The following is a 24,218-nucleotide window of genomic DNA, read 5'->3' as shown; positions in this document are numbered from 1 at the left end:
ACATGTATACATATACAGGTGCTTTGGGCTCACAGTCTAGAAGGGGGAGCCAGAACAAAACATTAACAGAATAGAATAAATGGAATAAATACGTGCAAGTAAAATAAATAGAGTAATAAATCTGTACAAACATATATACATCTATACAGGTGCTTTGGGCTCACAGTCTAGAAGGGGGAGACAGAACAAAACAAAACATTAAGAGAATAGAATAAATATGTCCAAGTAAAATAAATAAATATAGTAATAAATCCGTACAAACATATATCCATGTATCCAGGTTTTGTGGGGAGGGGAAGGAGGTAAGGTGGGGGGGATGGGGAGGGGGAGAGGAAGGAGGGGGCTCAGTCTGGGAAGGCCTCCTGGAGGAGGTGAGCTCTCAGTAGGGCCTTGAAGGGAGGAAGAGTGTGAGCCCCACGTGGGACAGCCTGATCACTCTGTATCCCCCCAATGGCGATCAGGACGGTGATTGGCCCCTAGTAACCGTTTAATAAATCTTATCATTATTACTGGTGGAGGCGCATGCGCCCGCCCGTCGGGGGCGGGGCCGGAGAGAGGGAGGGCGGGAGGCGGTGTGCGCATGCGCCTGGCCGGTGGAAGGAGGAGGGGTGCGCGTGCGCCAGATCGCCGTGGGCGGGGCCGGAGGGAGGGCGGGGGTGTGCGCCTGCGCCCGCCCATCTGCCGGGGGCGGGAGGAAGTGTGCGCGTGCGCCAGACAGCCGTGGGCGGGGCCGGAGGGAGGGGATGTGCGCGTGCGCCCGTCCTTCTGCCGGGGGCGGGGCCGGAGAGAGGGCGGGAGGAGGCGTGCGCCTGCGCCCTTCATTCTGCCTGGGGGCGGGGCCGGAGAGAAGACGGCAGGAGGTGTGCGCCTGCGCCCTTCCGTCGGGGCGGGGCCGGAGGGAGGGGCGGGCGTGCGCATGCGCGGTCCCGTCCGCCGGGGGCGGGGGCGGAGGGAGGGCGGGTGTGCGCGTGCGCCGAATGGGGCAGGGCCGTTTCCCACCTTTCCCAACCATTCCCAACCATTCCCGACCGTCCCCGGGCCATGGCGGCGGGATCGGGGAGCTCGGTGGGCTTCGTGGGCGCCGGTCGCATGGCCGCCGCCATCGCTCAGGGCCTCCTCCTGGCAGGTAACCAACCGGCCACGGGAACACAACCACTGTCTCCATTTACTATTCGATTGATTCTCTCAAGGCTGTGCATCCAGCTTTAATTAATAATAATAATAATAGTGATGGCATTTATTAAGCGCTTACTATGTGCCAAGCACTGTTCTAAGCGCTGGGGAGTTTAGAAGGTGAGCAGGTTGTCCCACAACCTCTCCTCTGGTAATAATAATAATAATAATAATAATAATGGCATTTATTAAGCGCTTACTATGTGCCAAGCACTGTTCTAAGCGCTGGGGACGTGACAAGGTGATCAGGTTGTCCCACAATCTCTCCTCTGGTAATAATAGTAATAATAATGGCATTTATTAAGCGCTTACTATGTGCCAAGCACTGTTCTAAGCGCTGGGACGTGACAAGGTGATCAGGTTGTCCCACAATCTCCTCTCTGGTAATAATAATAATAATAATAATAATAATAATAATGGCATTTATTAAGCGCTTACTATGTGCCAAGCACTGTTCTAAGCGCTGCGGACTTTACAAGGTGATCAGGTTGTCCCACAATCTCCTATCTGGTAATAATAATAATAATAATGGCATTTATTAAGCGCTTACTATGTGCCAAGCACTGTTCTAAGCGCTGGGGACGTGACAAGGTGATCAGGTTGTCCCACAATCTCTCCTCTGGTAATGATAATAGTAATAATGGCATTTATTAAGCGCTTACTATGTGCCAAGCACAGTTCTAAGCGCTGGGGACGTGACAAGGTGATCAGGTTGTCCCACAATCTCTCCTCTGGTAATAATATAATAATAATAATAATGGTATTTATTAAGCGCTTACTATGTGCCAAGCACTGTTCTAAGCGCTGGGGACGTGACAAGGTGATCAGGTTGTCCCACAACCTCTCCTCTGGTAATAATAATAATAATGATGGCATTTATTAAGCGCTTACTATGTGCCAAGCACTGTTCTAAGCGCTGGGGAGTTTAGAAGGTGATCAGGTTGTCCCACAATCTCTCCTCTGGTAATAATAGTAATAATAATGGCATTTATTAAGCGCTTACTATGGGCCAAGCACTGTTCTAAGCGCTGGGGACGTGACAAGGTGATCAGGTTGTCCCACAACCTCTCCTCTGGTAATAATAATAATAATAATAATGATGGCATTTATTAAGCGCTTACTATGGGCCAAGCACTGTTCTAATCGCTGGGGACGTGACAAGGTGATCAGGTTGTCCCACAACCTCTCCTCTGGTAATAATAATAATAATAATAATAATAGTAATGGCATTTATTAAGCGCTTACTATGGGCCAAGCACTGTTCTAAGCACTGGGGACGTGACAAGGTGATCAGGTTGTCCCACAACCTCTCCTCTCTGGTAATAATAATAATAATAATAATAATGGCATTTATTAAGCGCTTACTATGGGCCAAGCACTGTTCTAAGCGCTGCGGACTTTACAAGGTGATCAGGTTGTCCCACAGTCTCCTCTCTGGTAATAATAATAATAATAATGGCATTTATTAAGCGCTTACTATGTGCCAAGCACAGTTCTAAGCGCTGGGGACGTGACAAGGTGATCAGGTTGTCCCACAATCTCTCCTCTGGTAATAATATAATAATAATAATAATGGTATTTATTAAGCGCTTACTATGTGCCAAGCACTGTTCTAAGCGCTGGGGACGTGACAAGGTGATCAGGTTGTCCCACAACCTCTCCTCTGGTAATAATAATAATAATGATGGCATTTATTAAGCGCTTACTATGTGCCAAGCACTGTTCTAAGCGCTGGGGAGTTTAGAAGGTGATCAGGTTGTCCCACAATCTCTCCTCTGGTAATAATAGTAATAATAATGGCATTTATTAAGCGCTTACTATGTGCCAAGCACTGTTCTAAGCGCTGGGGACGTGACAAGGTGATCAGGTTGTCCCACAACCTCTCCTCTGGTAATAATAATAATAATAATAATGATGGCATTTATTAAGCGCTTACTATGTGCCAAGCACTGTTCTAAGCGCTGGGGACGTGACAAGGTGATCAGGTTGTCCCACAACCTCTCCTCTGGTAATAATAATAATAATAATAGTAATGGCATTTATTAAGCGCTTACTATGGGCCAAGCACTGTTCTAAGCGCTGGGGACGTGACAAGGTGATCAGGTTGTCCCACAACCTCTCCTCTCTGGTAATAATAATAATAATAATAATGGCATTTATTAAGCGCTTACTATGTGCCGAGCACTGTTCTAAGCGCTGGGGAGTTTAGAAGGTGATCAGGTTGTCCCACAACCTCTCCTCTGGTAATAATAGTAATAATAATGGCATTTATTAAGCGCTTACTATGGGCCAAGCACTGTTCTAAGCGCTGGGGACGTGACAAGGTGATCAGGTTGTCCCACAATCTCTCCTCTGGTAATAATAATAATAATAATAATGATGGCATTTATTAAGCGCTTACTATGTGCCAAGCACTGTTCTAAGCGCTGGGGACGTGACAAGGTGATCAGGTTGTCCCACAACCTCTCCTCTGGTAATAATAATAATAATAATAATAATAGTAATGGCATTTATTAAGCGCTTACTATGGGCCAAGCACTGTTCTAAGCGCTGGGGACGTGACAAGGTGATCAGGTTGTCCCACAACCTCTCCTCTCTGGTAATAATAATAATAATAATAATGGCATTTATTAAGCGCTTACTATGTGCCGAGCACTGTTCTAAGCGCTGGGGAGTTTAGAAGGTGATCAGGTTGTCCCACAACCTCTCCTCTGGTAATAATAGTAATAATAATGGCATTTATTAAGCGCTTACTATGGGCAAAGCACTGTTCTAAGCGCTGGGGACGTGACAAGGTGATCAGGTTGTCCCACAATCTCTCCTCTGGTAATAATAATAATAATAATAATGATGGCATTTATTAAGCGCTTACTATGTGCCAAGCACTGTTCTAAGCGCTGGGGACGTGACAAGGTGATCAGGTTGTCCCACAACCTCTCCTCTGGTAATAATAATAATAATAATAATAATAGTAATGGCATTTATTAAGCGCTTACTATGGGCCAAGCACTGTTCTAAGCGCTGGGGACGTGACAAGTGATCAGGTTGTCCCACAACCTCTCCTCTCTGGTAATAATAATAACAATAATAATGGCATTTATTAAGCGCTTACTATGTGCCGAGCACTGTTCTAAGCGCTGGGGAGTTTAGAAGGTGATCAGGTTGTCCCACAACCTCTCCTCTGGTAATAATAGTAATAATAATGGCATTTATTAAGCGCTTACTATGGGCCAAGCACTGTTCTAAGCGCTGGGGACGTGACAAGGTGATCAGGTTGTCCCACAATCTCTCCTCTGGTAATAATAATAATAATAATAATGATGGCATTTATTAAGCGCTTACTATGTGCCAAGCACTGTTCTAAGCGCTGGGGACGTGACAAGGTGATCAGGTTGTCCCACAACCTCTCCTCTGGTAATAATAATAATAATAATAATAATAGTAATGGCATTTATTAAGCGCTTACTATGGGCCAAGCACTGTTCTAAGCGCTGGGGACGTGACAAGGTGATCAGGTTGTCCCACAACCTCTCCTCTCTGGTAATAATAATAACAATAATAATGGCATTTATTAAGCGCTTACTATGTGCCGAGCACTGTTCTAAGCGCTGGGGAGTTTAGAAGGTGATCAGGTTGTCCCACAACCTCTCCTCTGGTAATAATAATAATAATGATGGCATTTATTAAGCACTTACTATGTGCCAAGCACTGTTCTAATCGCTGGGGACGTGACAAGGTGATCAGGTTGTCCCACAATCTCTCCTCTGGTAATAATAATAATAATGATGGCATTTATTAAGCGCATACTATGTGCCAAGCACTGTTCTAAGCGCTGGGGACGTGACAAGGTGATCAGGTTGTCCCACAACCTCTCCTCTGGTAATAATAATAATAATGATGGCATTTATTAAGCGCATACTATGTGCCAAGCGCTGTTCTAAGCGCTGGGGACGTGACAAGGTGATCAGGTTGTCCCACAACCTCTCCTCTGGTAATAATAATAATAATGATGGCATTTATTAAGCGCATACTATGTGCCAAGCGCTGTTCTAAGCGCTGGGGACGTGACAAGGTGATCAGGTTGTCCCCCAGGGGACAATCTTAATCCCCATTTTAATAATAATAAGAAGAATGATGGCATTTATTCAGCGCTTACTACGTGCCAAGCATTTTTCTAAGCGCTGGGGAGGTTACAAGGTGATGAGGTTGTCCCACGGGGGGGCTCACAGTCTTTAGCCCCATTTTACAGATGAGGTCACTGAGGCCCAGAGAATAATAATAATAATAATAGCATTTATTAAACGCTTACTATGTGTAAAGCACTGTTCTAAGCGCTGGGGAGGTTACAAGGTGATCAGGTTGTCCCACGGGGGGCTCACAATCTTCATCCCCATTTTAATAATAATAAGAAGAATGATGGCATTTATTAAGCACTTACTATGTGAGAAACACTGTTCTAAGCGCTGGGGAGGTTACAAGGTGATCAGGTTGTCCCACGGGGGGCTCACAGTCTTCATCCCCATTTTACAGATGAGGTCATTGAGGCCCAGAGAAGTTAATAATAATAATAATGGCATTTATTAAGCTTTTTCTATGTGCCTAGCACTGTTGTAAGCGCTGGGGAGGTTACAAGGTGATCAGGTTGTCCAACGGGGGGCTCACAGTCTTCATCCCCATTTTACAGATGAGGTCATTGAGGCCCAGAGAAGTTAATAATAATAATGATGGCATCTATTAAGCGCTTACTATGTGCCTAGCACTGTTCTAAGCGCTGGGGAGGTTACAAGGTGATCAGGTTGTCCCACGGGGGGCTCACCATCTTCATCCCCATTTTCCAGATGAGGGAACTGAGGCCCAGAGAAGTGAAGTGACTTGCCCAAAGTCACCCAGCTGACAAGTGGCGGAGCCGGGATTTGAACCCACAACCTCTGACTCCAAAGCCCGGGCTCTTTCCACTGAGCCACGCTGCTTCTCTATGGGAGAATGGGAGCCAGTGCTCATCTGCTCTCTTTGTACCAGTCGAGAGCAGTCATTAGTATCAATCAATCAATCAATCGTGTTTATTGAGCGCTTCCTGTGTGCAGAGCACTGGACTAAGCGCTTGGGAAGTCCAAGTTGGCAACATCTAGAGACGGTCCCTACCCAACAGTGGGCTCACAGTCGAGAAGGGGGAGACAGAGAACAAAACCAAACATATTAACAAAATAGAATAGATATGTACAAGTAGAATAGAGTAAGAAATATGTACATACATATATCCAGGTGCTGTGGGGAAGGGAAGGAGGTAAGACGGGGGGGGGGGGGTGGAGGGGGGACGAGGGGGAGAGGAAGGAGGGGGCTCAGTCTGGGAAGGCCTCCTGGAGGAGGTGAGGTGGTGATTGGGGAAGTCTGTCGTGTTCAAGAAGAGTTTCAATTGTGGCTGTCTCGGGCTTTCCCCGCCCTTCCTTACTGCCCTTCTCGTCTCTCCAGGCAAAGTGGAAGCGGGCAACGTGCTGGCCAGCGCGCCATCCGACAGGAATTTATGTCATTTCCGGGTGAGTGAGGGTTTGGGGGAGCCGGCCCTGTCACCGTGGGGGAGAGGGTAATAATAATAATAATAATGATAATGATGATGATGGCATTTTATTAAGCGCTTACTATGTGCAAAGCACCGTTCTAAGCGCTGGGGAGGTTACAAGGTGATCAGGTTGTCCCACGGGGGGCTCCCAGTCTTCATCTCCATTTTCCAGATGAGGTAACCGAGGCACTGAGGAGTTGAGAAGTTGAAGCTTCTTTTAAGAGAAGCAGCGTGGCTCAGTGGAAAGAGCCCGGGCTTTGGAGTCACAGGTCATGGGTTCAAATCCCAGCTCCGCCAATTGTCAGCTGGGTGACTTTGGGCAAGTCACTTAATTTCTCTGGGCCTCAGTTACCTCATCTGTAAAATGGGGATTAAGACTGAGCCCCCGTGGGACAACCTGATCACCTTGTACCTCCCCAGTGCTTAGAACAGTGCTCTGCACATAGTAAACGCTTAATAAATGCCATTATTATTATGTTTGTACATATTTATTACTCTATTTTACTTGTACATATCTATTCTATTTATTTTATTTTGTTAGTATGTTTGGTTTTGTCTCCCCCTTTTAGACTGTGAGCCCACTGTTGGGTAGGGACTGTCTCTATCTGTTGCCAATTTGTACTTCCCAAGCGCTTAGTCCAGTGCTCTGCACACAGTAAGCGCTCAATAAAGACGATTGATGATGATGATTATTATTATTATTGAGTGACTTGGCCAAAGTCACCCAGCTGACAGTTGGCGGAGCCAGGATTTGAACCCGTGACCTCTGACTCCAAAGCCCGGGCTCTTTCCACTGAGCCACGCTGCTTATTAGAAGACTGTCCCACATTGGACAGTCTCCAATGTGGAGACTGTCTCCCCCTTTTTGTCTCCCCCTTTTAGACTGTGAGCCCACTGTTGGGTAGGGACTGTCTCTATATGTTGCCAATTTGGACTTCCCAAGCGCTTAGCACAGTGCTCTGCACATAGTAAGCGCTCAATAAATACGATTGATGATGATGATGATTGGACCAATGACCACATTGTCGCTACCTCTTCACTCCCTCAATGACCCAAGATCCCTACGGAGACACGTTACCGGAGCTAGCCTGTGGCTCTACTCTACCTATCTGGGCAAGAACCATTCTAGATCCAGCGTTTCCTTTGGGAATCCTAATCATAATAATGATGATGGCATTTTATTAAGCGCTTACTATGTGCCAAGCACTGTTCTAAGCGCTCGGGGCGGGGGGTACAAGGCGATCAGGTTGTCCCACGTGGAGCTCACAGTCCTAGTCCCCGTTTTACCGGTGAGGGAACTGAGGCACAGAGAAGTGGCTTGCCCAGAGTCACCCAGCTGACAGTCGGCGGAGGCGGGATTTGAACCCATGACCTCCGACTCCAAAGCCTGGGCTCTTTCCGCTGAGCCACGCTGCTTTCTCTTCCGACTGCTCCTGGACTCTCTTGCTCCTTGCCTCCTACAAAGCGGATGGGGGAGTTCAGTAGCTCTCTCGTTTACCAGCCCCTCTAACTGCTCCCTCTGTTCTCTCCCCGTCCCAGCCCCAAAGCACATATGCACATATCTGTAATTTATTACTTCTTATATTAACGTCTGTCCTACCCACTCCCGCCCCCCAAATCATCATCATCATCATCAATCGTATTTATTGAGCGCTTACTATGTGCAGAGCACTGTACTAAGCACTTGGGAAGTACAAATTGGCAACACATAGAGACAGTCCCTACCCAACAGTGGGCTTACAGTCTAAAAGCATGAAAGCATGAAATGAATGAAAGCATGTTTCGAGCAGGGAATATGTCTAGTGTTGTACTGTACTCTTCCAAGCGCTTAGTACAGCGCATATGCACATATCTGTAATTTATTACTTTTTATATTAACGTCCGTCCTACCCACTCCCGCCCCCCAAATGAAAGCATGTTTCGAGCAGGGAACCTGTCTAGCGTTGTACTGTACTCTTCCAAGCGCTTAGTACAGCGCATATGCACATATCTGTAATTTATTACTTTTTATATTAAAGTCCGTCCTACCCACTCCCGCCCCCCAAATGAAAGCTTGTTTCGAGCAGGGAACCTGCCTAGCGTTGTACTGTACTCTTCCAAGCGCTTAGTACAGCGCATATGCACATAGCTGTAATTTATTACTTTTTATATTAACGTCCGTCCTACCCACTCCCGCCCCCCCAAATGAAAGCTTGTTTCGAGCAGGGAACCTGCCTAGCGTTGTACTGTACTCTTCCAAGCGCTTAGTACAGCGCATATGCACATAGCTGTCATTTATTACTTTTTATATTAATGTCTGTCCTACCCACTCCCGCCCCCCAAATGACAGCTTGTTTCGAGCAGGGAACCTGGCTACATTGCACTGTCCTCTCCCAAGCGCTTAGTACAGCGCATATGCACATGGCTGTAATTTATTACTTTTTATATTAACGTCTGTCCTACCCACTCCCGCCCCCCAAATGAAAGCATGTTTCGAGCAGGGAACCTGCCTAGCGTTGTACTGTACTCTTCCAAGCGCTTAGTACAGCGCATATGCACATAGCTGTAATTTATTACTTTTTATATTAACGTCTGCCCTACCCACTCCCGCCCCCCCCAAATGAAAGCTTGTTTCGAGCAGGGAATCTGTCTAGCGTTGTACTGTCCTCTTCCAAGCGCTTAGTACAGCGCTCTGCCCAAATGAAAGCTTGTTTTGAGCAGGGAATCTGTCTAGCGTTGTCCTGTACTCTTCCAAGCGCTTAGTACAGCGCTCTGCCCAAATGAAAGCTTGTTTTGAGCAGGGAATCTGTCTAGCGTTGTCCTGTACTCTTCCAAGCACTTAGTACAGCGCTCTGCCCAAATGAAAGCTTGTTTTGAGCAGGGAATCTGTCTAGCGTTGTCCTGTACTCTTCCAAGCGCTTAGTACAGCGCTCTGCCCAAATGAAAGCTTGTTTTGAGCAGGGAATCTGCCTAGCGTTGTACTGTACTCTTCCAAGCGCTTAGTACAGCGCTCTGCCCAAATGAAAGCTTGTTTTGAGCAGGGAATCTGCCTAGCGTTGTCCTGTACTCTTCCAAGCGCTTAGTACAGCGCTCTGCCCAAATGAAAGCTTGTTTTGAGCAGGGAATCTGCCTAGCGTTGTACTGTACTCTTCCAAGCGCTTAGTACAGCGCATATGCACATAGCTGTAATTTATTACTTTTTATATTAATGTCTGCCCTACCCACTCCCGCCCCCCCAAATGAAAGCTTGTTTCGAGCAGGGAATCTGTCTAGCGTTGTCCTGTCCTCTTCCAAGCGCTTAGTACAGCGCTCTGCCCAAATGAAAGCTTGTTTTGAGCAGGAAATCTGTCTAGCGTTGTCCTGTACTCTTCCAAGCGCTTAGTACAGCGCTCTGCCCAAATGAAAGCTTGTTTTGAGCAGGGAATCTGTCTAGCGTTGTACTGTCCTCTTCCAAGCGCTTAGTACAGCGCTCTGCCCAAATGAAAGCTTGTTTTGAGCAGGGAATCTGTCTAGCGTTGTCCTGTACTCTTCCAAGCGCTTAGTACAGCGCTCTGCCCAAATGAAAGCTTGTTTTGAGCAGGGAATCTGTCTAGCGTTGTCCTGTACTCTTCCAAGCGCTTAGTACAGCGCTCTGCCCAAATGAAAGCTTGTTTTGAGCAGGGAATCTGTCTAGCGTTGTCCTGTACTCTTCCAAGCGCTTAGTACAGCGCTCTGCCCAAATGAAAGCTTGTTTTGAGCAGGGAACCTGCCTAGCGTTGTACTGTACTCTTCCAAGCGCTTAGTACAGCGCATATGCACATAGCTGTAATTTATTACTTTTTATATTAACGTCTGTCCTACCCACTCCCGCCCCCCCAAATGAAAGCTTGTTTCAAGCAGGGAATCTGTCTAGCGTTGTACTGTCCTCTTCCAAGCGCTTAGTACAGCGCTCTGCCCAAATGAAAGCTTGTTTTGAGCAGGGAATCTGCCTAGCGTTGTACTGTACTCTTCCAAGCGCTTAGTACAGCGCTCTGCCCAAATGAAAGCTTGTTTTGAGCAGGGAATCTGTCTAGCGTTGTCCTGTACTCTTCCAAGCGCTTAGTACAGCGCTCTGCCCAAATGAAAGCTTGTTTTGAGCAGGGAACCTGCCTAGCGTTGTACTGTACTCTTCCAAGCGCTTAGTACAGCGCATATGCACATAGCTGTAATTTATTACTTTTTATATTAACGTCTGCCCTACCCACTCCCGCCCCCCCCAAATGAAAGCTTGTTTCGAGCAGGGAATCTGTCTAGCGTTGTACTGTCCTCTTCCAAGCGCTTAGTACAGCGCTCTGCCCAAATGAAAGCTTGTTTTGAGCAGGGAATCTGTCTAGCGTTGTCCTGTACTCTTCCAAGCGCTTAGTACAGCGCTCTGCCCAAATGAAAGCTTGTTTTGAGCAGGGAATCTGTCTAGCGTTGTCCTGTACTCTTCCAAGCGCTTAGTACAGCGCTCTGCCCAAATGAAAGCTTGTTTTGAGCAGGGAATCTGCCTAGCGTTGTCCTGTACTCTTCCAAGCGCTTAGTACAGCGCTCTGCCCAAATGAAAGCTTGTTTTGAGCAGGGAATCTGCCTAGCGTTGTACTGTACTCTTCCAAGCGCTTAGTACAGCGCATATGCACATAGCTGTAATTTATTACTTTTTATATTAATGTCTGCCCTACCCACTCCCGCCCCCCCCAAATGAAAGCTTGTTTCGAGCAGGGAATCTGTCTAGCGTTGTACTGTCCTCTTCCAAGCGCTTAGTACAGCGCTCTGCCCAAATGAAAGCTTGTTTTGAGCAGGAAATCTGTCTAGCGTTGTCCTGTACTCTTCCAAGCGCTTAGTACAGCGCTCTGCCCAAATGAAAGCTTGTTTTGAGCAGGGAATCTGTCTAGCGTTGTCCTGTACTCTTCCAAGCGCTTAGTACAGCGCTCTGCCCAAATGAAAGCTTGTTTTGAGCAGGGAATCTGTCTAGCGTTGTCCTGTACTCTTCCAAGCGCTTAGTACAGCGCTCTGCCCAAATGAAAGCTTGTTTTGAGCAGGGAATCTGTCTAGCGTTGTCCTGTACTCTTCCAAGCGCTTAGTACAGCGCTCTGCCCAAATGAAAGCTTGTTTTGAGCAGGGAATCTGCCTAGCGTTGTCCTGTACTCTTCCAAGCGCTTAGTACAGCGCTCTGCCCAAATGAAAGCTTGTTTTGAGCAGGGAACCTGCCTAGCGTTGTACTGTACTCTTCCAAGCGCTTAGTACAGCGCATATGCACATAGCTGTAATTTATTACTTTTTATATTAACGTCTGCCCTACCCACTCCCGCCCCCCCAAATGAAAGCTTGTTTCGAGCAGGGAATCTGTCTAGCGTTGTACTGTCCTCTTCCAAGCGCTTAGTACAGCGCTCTGCCCAAATGAAAGCTTGTTTTGAGCAGGGAATCTGTCTAGCGTTGTCCTGTACTCTTCCAAGCGCTTAGTACAGCGCTCTGCCCAAATGAAAGCTTGTTTTGAGCAGGGAATCTGTCTAGCGTTGTACTGTCCTCTTCCAAGCACTTAGTACAGCGCTCTGCCCAAATGAAAGCTTGTTTTGAGCAGGGAATCTGTCTAGCGTTGTCCTGTCCTCTTCCAAGCGCTTAGTACAGCGCTCTGCCCAAATGAAAGCTTGTTTTGAGCAGGGAATCTGCCTAGCGTTGTCCTGTACTCTTCCAAGCGCTTAGTACAGTGCTCTGCCCAAATGAAAGCTTGTTTTGAGCAGGGAATCTGCCTAGCGTTGTACTGTACTCTTCCAAGCGCTTAGTACAGCGCTCTGCCCAAATGAAAGCTTGTTTTGAGCAGGGAATCTGTCTAGCGTTGTCCTGTACTCTTCCAAGCGCTTAGTACGGCGCTCTTCCCAAACGAAAGCTTGTTTTGAGCAGGGAATCTGCCTAGCATTGTACTGTACTCTTCCAAGTGCTTAGTACGGCGCTCTGCCCAAACAAAAGCTTGTTTTGAGCAGGGAATCTGCCTAGCGTTGTACTGTCCTCTTCCAATTGCTTAGTACAGCGCTCTTGCACCTAGTAAGCGTTCAATAAAGACGACCGAATGACACGCATGCTGCTTCTTGGGCACAGAGATGGGGCTGCCGGACGACCCATTCCAACGCGGAAGTGCTGACGAGCTGCTCCGTGATCTTCTTTGCCACCAAGCCCCACATCCTGCCTTCCGTCCTTGCCGAGGTTTCTTCCGTCGTCACGGAGGAACACATCCTGGTCTCGTTAGCTGCCGGTGTTTCCTTGCAGACCCTAGAAGAGGTAAGCGCGTGGGACGTCGGTCACCCGGCCGATCCCTCCCTTAGGAAAAGCCCACCCACCCTCTCTGCTTCGGGGCATCCCAGTCGCTAGCCGCATCCCGACGATCACTGAGGCCCGTTCTCAGGATGGTTTCCCCTCTGGGCCGAACCCTTCCTTTCATTCCCACGCTTCCCATCGTGACTCCCGGCGCTCAGGTCCAAACTCCCGTCTTTCCATCCCCGGCACTCACTCCCTCCCCATCCCGAGTCGCCTCATCCGCGATTGTCAAGTCAGAATGGCGGGGGGTGCAGGGAGGAGCCCGCTGTTGGGAAGGGACCGTCTCTATACGTTGCCGACTTGGACTTCCCAAGCGCTTAGTACAGCGCTCTGCACACAGGAAGCGCTCAATAAATACGATCGAATGAATGAGTGAAGTGGAAAGGGAACCAGCCACCCGGCCGAACAGCGCATCTGGACCTCTGATGCCTGTGGTAGAAATATCAACTAAGAAAGGGGGTTTAGGAGACCGTGTCCTCGGTTAGAGAAGCAGAAGCTTTTTTTTTTTTTTACTCTATTTATTTAATTTATTTGTACATATCTATTCTATTTATTTTATTTTGTTAGTATGTTTGGTTTTGTTCTCTGTCTCCCCCTTTTAGACTGTGAGCCCACTGTTGGGTAGGGACTGTCTCTATATGTTGCCAATTTGTACTTCCCAAGCTCTTAGTCCAGTGCTCTGCACACAGTAAGCGCTCAATAAATACGACTGATGATGATGATGAGAAGGGGGATGCAGGTGCATAAGGAGGGGCCGGACTGAGACCGGAGCCCATACTCCAGCACAGAGAAGCGGCGTGGCTCAGTGGAAAGAGCCCGGGCTTTGGAGTCCGAAGCCATGGGTTCGAATCCCGGCTCCGCCACACGTCTGCTGTGTGACCTTGGGCAAGTCATGTAACTTCTCTGAGCCTCAGTCACCTTATCTGGAAAATGGGGATGAAGACCGTGAGCCCCACGTGGGACAACCTGATCACCTTGTATGCCCCCCCAGCGCTTAGAACAGTGCTTTGCACGTAGGCTTAACAAATGCCATTATTATACATAAAGAAAGGTGTAGCGTTAGGATTTTTCTAGAGAAAGCAGCCCCACAGACAAGGCCTTCCAAGCTCGTGGGCGGGCCCGGCGGCCAGGAGGTTCCCGCCGGGAGTGACCCTTGTGCTTCCCCTCCCAGTTGCTCCCCCCGAACTCCCGGGTCCTGCGGATCATGCCCAACCTCCCCTGCGTGGTGCAGGAGGGGGCCGTGGTGATCGCCCGGGGCAGCCGGGTGAAGAACGAAGAGGCCGAACTGGTGCAGAAACTGCTGTCGGCCTGCGGGCTCTGCGAGGAGGTCCCCGAGAGCTACATCAACATCCACACCGGCCTGAGCGGCAGCGGGGTTGCCTACGTGAGTGCCGCCCCGACCGCCGTCACGTCGACGACACGCTCCCCCCGGGGTTGGCCGCGGTTGCAAAGTTGGAAGTGCTAACCGAGGCGTCTGCTGGAGCCCTAACTTGACTGAATTTTGTAGAAACAGCCAAGGCAAGCAGAGCAGTTTGGGTCCTGGGTCCTTAGAGAAGCAGCGTGGCTCAGTGGAAAGAGCCCAGAGGTCATGGGTTCGAATCTTGGCTCCGCCACTTCTCAGCTGGGCGCCTTTGGGCAAGTCACTTCACTTCTCTGCGCCTCAGTTACCTCATCTGGAAAACGGGCATTACGACTGTGAGCCCCATGTGGGACAACCTTGTATCTCCCCCAGCGCTTAGAACAGTGCTTGGCACATAGTAAGCGCTTATCAAATACCAAAACTATTATTATTTATTCTGCTGGGGACTCTGTTCGCCCCGACCGTGAAAGAGACCAAGGACTTGTCCCGGGGGATCCCGCTTCACACCTCAGTCTGCTCCACTTTACCGCTTTTCCTTCAGTCGCTCCCAACTCCGATGTCCATTGAGTCGGCCCTGTTTTTCCAGTACCCAGATTGCTCTGCTTACCTTGGCTGTTTCTACAAAATCCAGTCAAGTTAGGGCTCCAGTAAGCAGGCAATGTGTCTGTTGATTGTTGGACCGTACTCTCCCAAGCTCCTAGTACAGGGCTCTGCACGCAGTAAACACTCCATAAATTCAGTTGACTGATTGTTGGCTCGCTGTGGCGAGTCACGAAACTTCTCTATGCCTCAGCTACCTCATCTGCAAAATGGGGATGAAGACCGTTAGCCCCACGTGGGACAGCCTGATCACCTTGTAAGCTCCCCAGCGCTTAGAACAGTGCTTAATAAATGCCATTATTGTTATTATCCAAGGGCTGGGAGCTTATTCCAGATTGGGCACACCGCCCCTTAGTTAACAGGGCTTTAAGTGCTCCACTGGATTTTCTTTCCCACTCTCTGCCTCCGCCCCTCCTTGCAGGTTTGCATGTTCTCGGAAGCCCTAGCAGAAGGCGCCATTAAGATGGGAATGCCAAGCGCCCTGGCCCACCGCATTGCAGCCCAGACCTTGATGGTGAGTTTGGATTTGCGGTTTGAACGCGGCTGCCCTCCCTCCTCCCCCGAAGCCTCCTCGCCCGGAAGAGGAAGGGTTGGACAAACGGCAGAGATGTAGCCGTCCGGGAGCACAGCTTTCTCGATGTCGCCGGACGGCGTGGATAACGAGCTGGGGAGGGACAGGAGACGGGCGGCCGAAGAGCCGAGGGCGGGGAGGTGCTACAGGCCGGAAAGCGAGCCCGTGGTGGGGATGGGAGTTAGGAATGCCTAACTCCTAAGGCCCTGCTGAGAGCTCACCTCCTCCAGGAGGCCTTCCCAGACTGAGCCCCTTCCTTCCTCTCCCCCTCATCCCCCTCTCCATCCCCCCATCTTACCTCCTTCCCTTCCCCACAGCACCTGTATATAGGTATATATGTTTGTACATATTTTTTACTCTATTTTATTTGTCCATATCTATTTATTTTATTTTGTTAGTATGTTTGGTTTTGTTCTCTGTCTCCCCCTTTTAGACTGTGAGCCCACTGTTGGGTAGGGACTGTCTCCAGATGTTGCCAATTTGTACTTCCCAAGCGCTTAGTACAGTGCTGTGCACATAGTAAGCGCTCAATAAATACGATTGATGAGGATGATGATGATGAATGGTTCGCGGGGAAGAGAAAGCGGGTCTGGCTGACCGCTCCACCGGTGGGCCTCGGGGCCCTGCCCCGCTTGACCGGCTCCTTTCCCCCGCAGGGTGCAGGGAAACTGCTGTTAGAGAGCGGGAAGCATCCGGCTCAGCTGCGGACAGATGTGTGCACCCCAGGCGGCACCACCATCTACGGGCTCCATGCCTTGGAGCGAGGCGGGCTGCGCGCTGCCACCATGAGTGCCGTGGAGGCTGCCACCAGCCGGGCACAGGAGCTGGGCAAGCGCTAGGGGATCTGCCTTTGGCCTTCTCAACCACCTCCTCCCTCTCCTTGCTCCACCGAAGGACCACAAAGGAGCGCTTCAAGGTGGGAACGGGGAAAATGCCGTCGGCTCTTAGAAATGCCATGCCCACCAACCGGCATCCTTTCCTTCCGGCCGCGGACGTAGGGGTCTGCTGCATCCATGGGTATTAGAAAACCTTCTGCGGGCAGAGCTTCTGTCACTACCCCCTTGCTAGACCTTTAATTCTGGCTGCTGGGGACGGTTGAGGATGCTCAAGGGACAGGAGAGACGTAGATTGGGGTTTCTTCCCTCTGGCATTGCCAGAGTAAGGACATGTTTGGCACTGCCTAGCTGCCTCGCTGGCAGCCTTCGCTTTCCTCGAGATTTTAAAAGTCTTTTAGAAGCGCTTTTGGCTCTCGAGCCGGCAGCTGCGGACGAAGCCCGTGCGGGGTCAGAAATGGGGATGGTCTTTGGAGAGCGAAGATGGGGATTAGATCTGAACTCTGCATCCCATTTCACCCACCTGGCTTCCCTGAGAAGGGGGAGGCAGTGCCTCACCCGCCGCGATCGACTGACTGCTGATCCCGGCATTTTAGGTCCTAATCTCATACCCCCACCACAGACAGACAGGGGCAGAACACAGTCTTTGAATCATGTACCGGTTGATTGCTTTTCACTGCCTCAGATTCCGCATCTCACCTCTGAAGAATAAATGGAAATTAAAAAGCAAGGGAAACAATCTCAGTAAGGCCGAATCCCGTTGCTCTGTGCTTGTTCTTTCATCGCTGCCCAGGCAGCTAAACTAAAGGCGATAAAAGGGAGACCTTATTTAATGGAGTAGAGTCTGCCAAGCCCCTCCACAGCTATTCCAGAGAAATCCTTCCCGTTTTAGGGAAGAGGCTGGTCCCACTTTGGCCCCTCTCCCTGTTTTCTGCGACAGACCGGTAGCCCTGCGGGGAAGAGACCGAACCCCGTATTTCGTATTCCATTTTGGCACTGACTTGCTGAGGGCCTCTTATGAGTGACTTCCCCTCTCTGGGCTATTTGCTTCTCTATGAATGGGGATGATGGTATAGCGAACTAGAAGCCTGTTAAAAGCGATGGGGAAAATTCAAGTGACTTTCAGAAAAGTGTGGCGATTGGAATGGGCCTGGAAAAGAGCAACTATATGTGTAAAGGGTCAAAACTAAAAGGGTTGGGAGTATTTAATTGGCAGAAGAGAAGCCAAAGGGGTGACACTTGTACTTCCCAAGCGCTTAGTACAGTGCTCTGCACACAGTAAGCGCTCAATAAATACGATTGATGATGATGATGATGATGACACTCATCTTCATATGCAAGAAGAGGAGCAGTGTGGTCTAGTGGAAAGAGCACAGGCCTGGGAATCAGAGGACCTGGCTTCTAATCCCGGCTCTGCCAGTTCATTCATTCATTCAATCGTATTTATTGAGCGCTTACTGTGTGCAGAGCACTGTACTAAGCACTTGGAAAGTTGCCTATTGCATAACGTCGGGCAAGTCCCTTCAGTTCTCTGTGCCTCAGTTTCCTCACCTGTAAAATAGGGATTCAGAGCCTGTTCTCCCTCCTGTTTAAGCTGTGAGCCCCAAGGATCGGTATTCCTCAAATTGCCGGCAGGATTACCGCATCTGTTTCCCCAGCTACCCTGGTACCACGGACTCACTCCAGAGTAGCATTTTTGGTCGGCGTTGGGGATCTGCAGAACCTTCATATTAAAATAAAAGAAAAAAGAAGATTTTAATGCAGACAACAGTCACTCTTTAAAGAGGTCAAGAATTCCTATTAAGAAAAAAGGTCATCATAGGCATTTCCGGGGCCTATAATTGTTCAACCGTTAAAAAGTGCCTGAGGCGATCATTGGGAATATACAGAATCCATCTATAGTGTTATAGTGAGCTCATGGAAAACCCAGTTCGGCCTGCTCCCAGCATCATATTCAGAAACAACAGCGTGAGTTTGAGGGGTTTTCAGAGTGTGGGCCAATTTGGAATGCAGGTTCCTGCCGGGGAGAGAGAGGGCCCGTATTTGCTTCGGAGAACAGGAACTTTCATGGGGCAGATAGGGGCTGCCATCATGACAGTACTTTAGACAGAAATGTAGCTAATTTGGATTCATTGGGCTCTTCAAAATAGTAATAATAATGATGGTGGCGTGTGTTAAGCGCTTACTGTGTGCAGGAGAAGTTTAGCTTCACAAGCCCAAATGCCACCCCAAAGATTGTCAAACTTAGCAGCTAGATCCTGGCAGTACCTGGGGTAAGAGAATAATCTACGGTTGGAGGACCAGTGCCCTGATCACAAAGAGAGGGGATAGGAAGTGCTGAGGGAGAAACTCTAGGCTGAAAGTCACCCAGTAAGCATTTTCAGTTCCCACAGGCGGAGACCTGACATTTCAGCCACTCCCTTGTCCGGGGACACTCTTGCGGAAAAGGCCCAAGGTAGGAAGAGGAAGGGGAGTCCGCTCTATTTACGATGACACCAGACAGACTTCTGCCTGCCTCAAAGTCATCCAAGTACGACAAAATGGCTCATTTTCTGGGTGCCCACAGTGACAGAGGAAGCAGAACTGGCCCTTCCCCATTCTTTTATACATTTGTGCTACCCAGGGGTTCCAGCAGAAGTTTAGCCTAAAGAAAAGCTGTTTGGTTTTGTTCTGTCTCCCCCGTTTAGACTGTGAGCCCACTGTTGGGTAGGGACTGTCTCTATATGTTGCCCACTTGTACTTCCCAAGCGCTTAGTACAGTGCTCTGCACACAGTAAGCGCTCAATAAATACGACTGATGAAAAGCTCATTTGCTTTCTCTGGCTCCACCAGAGTGCTAGATCTGATGACAGCCAGTCGGATTTTAAGCCCCAGCCACTAGCATCTACCTGATCACCTTGGATTACCCCAGTGCTTAGAACAGTGCTTTGCACATAGTAAGCGTTTAATAAATGCTATTATTATTATTATTATCTACCTTCCCTTTAAGTAGACTGGAGCGACACTGTTTGGGTCTGACGTTGCTGTGGGTTTCACATCTGGATTATGTTGCCAACTTGTACTTCCCAAGCGCTTAGTACAGTGCTCTGCACACAGTAAGCGCTCAATAAATATGATTGATTGATTGAAGATCGGGAAGCTTCAGGGGATCAACCGATAGCTCAGAGCCATTCAGCCACATACTGCTGCCGAGGGTTTGCCCCCAACAGTGACAACCGGGCTGTGGCCGGTTGACGTTGTGGTTGAGTTTCTGAAAATCCGGCTGCAGCTAGGAGTAACGGACCCAGAAAATGGTCGCAACTTTACGCCTCTCCCTCAGAAACAGGGCTGCCAAGTGCTCTGCACATAGTAAGCGCTCAATAAATACGATTGATGATGATGATGATGCTCACCCGAGAAAACCTTTTTCCTGTGAATATCCTAAACCATTCCTCCCAGCTCTCTGAGGGCCAACTGTTAAGGGAAAGTTTGAAATTGTTTCACGGGAAAATCATTTTTGTGGAAATCACCCCCACAGAGTGGTTACCAACTTAAAGGAATCTGAAGGGTAAAATGTGTTCTCTTTCTGTCTAAATGCTGTCTCTGAATATTTTCTCCACGTCGGCTCCTCGTTTTCAAAGATCTCGTAAATAGTTCAAGAATTTAGGGAATGTGAAGACCCCGAGTTAAGCCCCTAAGGCTACTGGCAGGGTAAAATTCATCCCCTCCACTTGGGCGTGGGAGACAGCAGGGACCCAACTGTCAGCCCACTGAGGAGTTGATAGCAAGGCAGGTTTTCCAGTTATTTCTTAGACATTCAAAGTAGTTTCCTCAGGTAAGTCTTCGTTTAAATACCCCCACGCCCCCACGTTTAACCCAGTATAAGCATGTTAGTCACCAGGACTCATCTATGAGCAATGAAAATGTAACATACAGCTTCCCCCCCGGTACCCACCTCGCCAGTGTGCTCGGGAAGTAAGTTGGAAGTCATTCCAGAAGGGAAAATATATTGGAATTCCAGTTTGAAGGGTGCTTCTGGGGGATTGTTGGCCCAAGAGGAAAAGCTCATAAGGCAATGCGTGGTCTTTCCATCTTACTTCTCCAGGTCACCGTGGGGGACTTAACTTTGTACACTAGTGTGAGATTAATTCCCAGGGGCGGGTACTTCGTATCTGCTGACTGACACCGTCAGCTGGGGAGATTCAAAAGGAAAGCTGGTTTCGCTACATCACAAGGAGGAACTGTGATAACAGATTCTGACTCCGTCACGGAGGTAATCGGTCATTCAATGGCATAAAAGCCGTTGCCTTTTTCTTTTTAGGAGACACCGAAAAAAGCAGAACCCAAATTCATACGAGTTGCCTTACGAAAACTCTATAGAGGTGTCCCTCCAACCCTCAACCTCATTTACTTTGGCGGCAGCTCAGATGCTATTTGTTAATGATGTGCATCTAGCTTTGCTTATATTTATTCTGACTTGACACCTGTCCACGTGTTTTGTTTTGTCGTCCGTCTCCCCCTTCTAGACTGTGAGCCCATTGTTGGGTAGGGACCGTCTCTGTATGTTGCCGACTTGTACTTCCCAAGTGCTTAGTACAGTGCTCTGCACACAGTAAGCGCTCAATAAATAATGAATGAATGCTACGGTCGTCTCCCCCAACAACCCAAATAATTCTTCAGACCAGATCGAGTGGCATTTATCAGCGACCCTGCTATGACTTTCTGCTGTGAGCAGGGACTGAGGACACTGACAGACGGGGACCACGGCTCCCGTCACACCCCAGGAGGCCTCAGGGGCCGTCAAATCCCCTCCCGATTCTATGGCCCATTTCGGAACCGCTCGACGTCCGGCACCACTATAGAGATCCTTCCCAAGACCTAAGACGTGAAACAAATTCTGAGCTTTAAAAATTGGCGGTGGGTGGCGGCTTTTTGTTTGGCACCGTCCGTTAAAAAGCAACGGCAGATCCTGGCTAGCCCCGATACGTGGGCTCTTCAGTTCTCTCGGGGAGAGCAGTTCAGATCCTTATCCAGTGCACGTGGCTGGGACTTTTCAGAACAGGAAGGGCAGTGAGGGATCTATGTGGGCAGAAGGCCCCGTTAAGGTAGACGTCACGTGTGGCTCGGAAAAATGGGAATTTTCAAACAAACCGGCTCACGGGCAGCCACGGTTTAGGACCCTTTAAGTTCCTGCAAGGTGATGGTTCTGGACCCAGTGAAAAGCTGCTCCCTGATGGAGCCTCGCCTGGCTCTGAGTGAAATATGGGATAGGCTGGGGCTAATACTCTTTGTTCACCTTCGGCAATCTGTTTTCCTGTACGTACTTTGTCCCTCCTCCTCCCCACGGGTGCTTTATGCTGTTGTCCACGGGAATGACGTGACCTGCGGTGACGGGTGGGAGGTGGGGCAGAGATCGCCCTCCTCTATCCCCAACGCCCCCCTCCACAGTCCCTTCAAGTTGGCAGCTAGTTTCGGGTGAGGGGTAGTTCCTGTCCCCCTTGGTGGTATTGAAGGAGTCAGCCCAAAACACTGGTCCCCCCCGTAAAAAGGTGCAGCGGTAAAAAAAAACACAGAGTCTAAGACTCCACACCCCCGGCTTGGCGCGGGCTGGGTGTGGGAGATGGGAGATGGGAGATGGGAGACGTCTCTTTTGGGAGTGTCATCCTAGGGCCCCGAGCCCCGGAGCCGCTGGGCCGTGCTAATCAGAGAGCGCAGGTGCACCAGCTTCAGAGGGCCCACCTCCCTCGGGTCCTGGCTCTCCAGCCACCGCAGGGCCGTCTCCAGACCCCGAATCGCCTCGCTGGCCGTGGGCACTGGGATGCTTCCCATTCCAGCCTCCTCCCGCTCAGCAGGAGGGCCGACGGGGGTTGGGAGCGTGGCAGCGGCCATTCCCGGGTGCTTCCCGGGACCGTCCTCCTCCTCCTCCCGTCCTTCCAGGGGGTCCCCCAACCCGGCCGCCCCGTCATCCGGATGCAGCCACTCCGCCACATCCTCGGGAGCCAAGCGCTCGTACGCCAGAGCGGCCAAGCGGGTGAGGTCGCTGAGCACCTCGCCGCGCTCCCTGGCCTCCTCGTCCTCCCCGGGGGCCCGGGGCGGCCGCCCGTCGTCCGGCCGAGGCTCGAAGGCGGCTCGCGGTCCCAGCAGCCAGCGCCGTTGGATGCTGCCGGCCCGCACCAGGTCCCAGGAGAGGCCGGCCAAGCAGAGCACGTCCTTCAGCACGAAGTCCAGCGGGGAGCCCCCGGCGCGGGACACGGCCAGCCGCAACAGTTCCCGCTTGTACAGCTGCTTGAAAGCGGACACCACTCCCTGCTCCAGCGGGGCCGGCTCTCGGACAGGAAGAGCACCCGCACCGCGCCGTCCGGGGTCCGCAGCTCCTCGGCCGGGCGGGATGCCTCGTCGCCCCGCTCCGGGGAGGGAGGCCGCGGCGTGGGACGGGGGCGAGGGTGGCGGCCCACCAAGAGCACCGCCTTCTGCCGCGGGCGGCTGCGGCGCAGGTAGCGCTTCACCTCCGGCACGAACTCCTCGAAGAACCAGGCCCGCAGCAGGGCGGCACTCAGCCGGGCGTCCGGGCTGTAGCGATACGAGGCCGGAAACTTGTCTCGGTCGTGGCGCCGGAGGCTGGGGGGATCGGGCAGCTGGCCGACCATCAAGGGCTTCAGCTTGTGACCGCCCGTCAGGTTGGCGGCCAGAAGCACCGTGACCCGGCCCGCCGACGCCGGTCCCCTTCCCTGAGGGGGGGCCGACTGTTCGGGCGGGAGTCTCCAGTACAGCCCGGTGACGTCGGCGTTATAGATCTGCTCGTCGCCGTACCCGCCGTCGGGTGAGGGCGGCGGGCGGGCGGGCGACGGCGGGTCGGCCTCGCCGTAGAGGCGCCGGCTGGAGAGGCCGTGCCGCCTCTGCCAGCGCCAGAACCAGGCGTGGCTGGCCTTGAAGGTGCAGTCGGGCCCGTGGGTCCGCCGGGCGAAGGCCTCGGCCTGGGCCTGGACGACGGGGCCGGAGAGGGGGACGCCGTGCCGGCGCAGGACCAGGTGTAGACGGCCCGGTCGATCTCCTCCTCGTTGGCCAACCGCATCTTCTTGCGTTGGGTGCCCACCTGGCCCCCGAGCCGGTCCAGGAACCGGCGCAGCTTGGGCTGGTCCTTCAGCCAGCCCCTCAGGGTCCCTCCGGGCACCCCGAAGGGGCGGCACATGCTGGCCTGGCGCTCGCCGCCCTTCACGCGCTCGATGGCCTGCAGCTTGGCCTTGATGGAGTAGGCCTTGCGGAAGGCCATCTTCACCGACGGGCAGGGCTAATGGGGGCCTGGCTCTTTGTGGCCCACTCAATGGCGACTCTTCCTCCTCCTCTTCCTCCTCAGGCCCCTCCAGGACAGGCGGCAGGGATGGGGTCACCGTCTGAGGAGCCGCGGGGAACATGGCGTCGGCGACGCCAAGGGGGAGCCAGGGACGGCGGGGCGCGCTATAGGCGGGGCGCGCTATAGGCGGGGCGCGCTATAGGCGGGGCGCGCTATAGGCGGGGCGCGCTATAGGCGGGGCGCGCTATAGGCGGGGCGCGCTTTTGTCTCCCGTGCGCCCCGACGACGACCCCTTCAGAAAAGGGCGGGCCGCTGGGCCTCGCGCATGCGCCCCAGCCCCCGCTCGGCCCCACTCGCGGCTGCGCATGCGCGAGGCCCCTCGCCCTTTCTCCCGCCGGCGGCTCTTTCCGTCGCTACGCATGCGCGGCGGCAATCAATCAATCAATCAATCAATCAATCAATCGTATTTATTGAGCGCTTACTATGTGCAGAGCACTGTACTAAGCGCTTGGGAAGTACAAATTGGCAACACATAGAGACAGTCCCTACCCAACAGTGGGCTCACA

General features: G+C 51.1%; 2 protein-coding genes across 3 annotated transcripts; one reads left to right on the top strand and one right to left on the bottom strand.

The window, feature by feature from the left end:
• Positions 1-1,017: 1,017 nt before the first annotated feature.
• PYCR3 (pyrroline-5-carboxylate reductase 3) lies at positions 1,018-17,132 on the top strand. 2 transcript variants are annotated; one of them, XM_038760286.1, is made up of 6 exons: positions 1,018-1,126; positions 6,643-6,707; positions 12,803-12,982; positions 14,250-14,402; positions 15,400-15,492; positions 16,206-17,132. In XM_038760286.1, exons 1-6 carry the CDS (start codon positions 1,042-1,044, stop codon positions 16,386-16,388), a joined length of 759 nt encoding a protein of 252 aa, XP_038616214.1. In that variant the 5' UTR covers positions 1,018-1,041; the 3' UTR covers positions 16,389-17,132. The 2 variants fall into 2 exon arrangements, with proteins under 2 accessions (XP_038616214.1, XP_038616212.1); XM_038760284.1 differs by having other exon boundaries at positions 14,190-14,402.
• A 4,893-nt stretch (positions 17,133-22,025) lies between these two features.
• Positions 22,026-23,838, bottom strand: TIGD5 (tigger transposable element derived 5). The gene is given in 3 exon segments (XM_038760076.1): positions 22,026-22,687; positions 22,690-23,385; positions 23,388-23,838. Coding segments are annotated over 3 exon segments (1,602 nt in total). The 5' UTR covers positions 23,632-23,838.
• Positions 23,839-24,218: the final 380 nt, after the last annotated feature.

The sequence above is a fragment of the Tachyglossus aculeatus genome, chromosome 18 (assembly GCF_015852505.1).
Source record: "Tachyglossus aculeatus isolate mTacAcu1 chromosome 18, mTacAcu1.pri, whole genome shotgun sequence".
Lineage (NCBI taxonomy): Eukaryota > Metazoa > Chordata > Mammalia > Monotremata > Tachyglossidae > Tachyglossus > Tachyglossus aculeatus.
The sequence above is the reverse complement of the archived record's forward strand: the minus strand, read 5'-3'. Positions and strand labels throughout refer to the sequence as shown.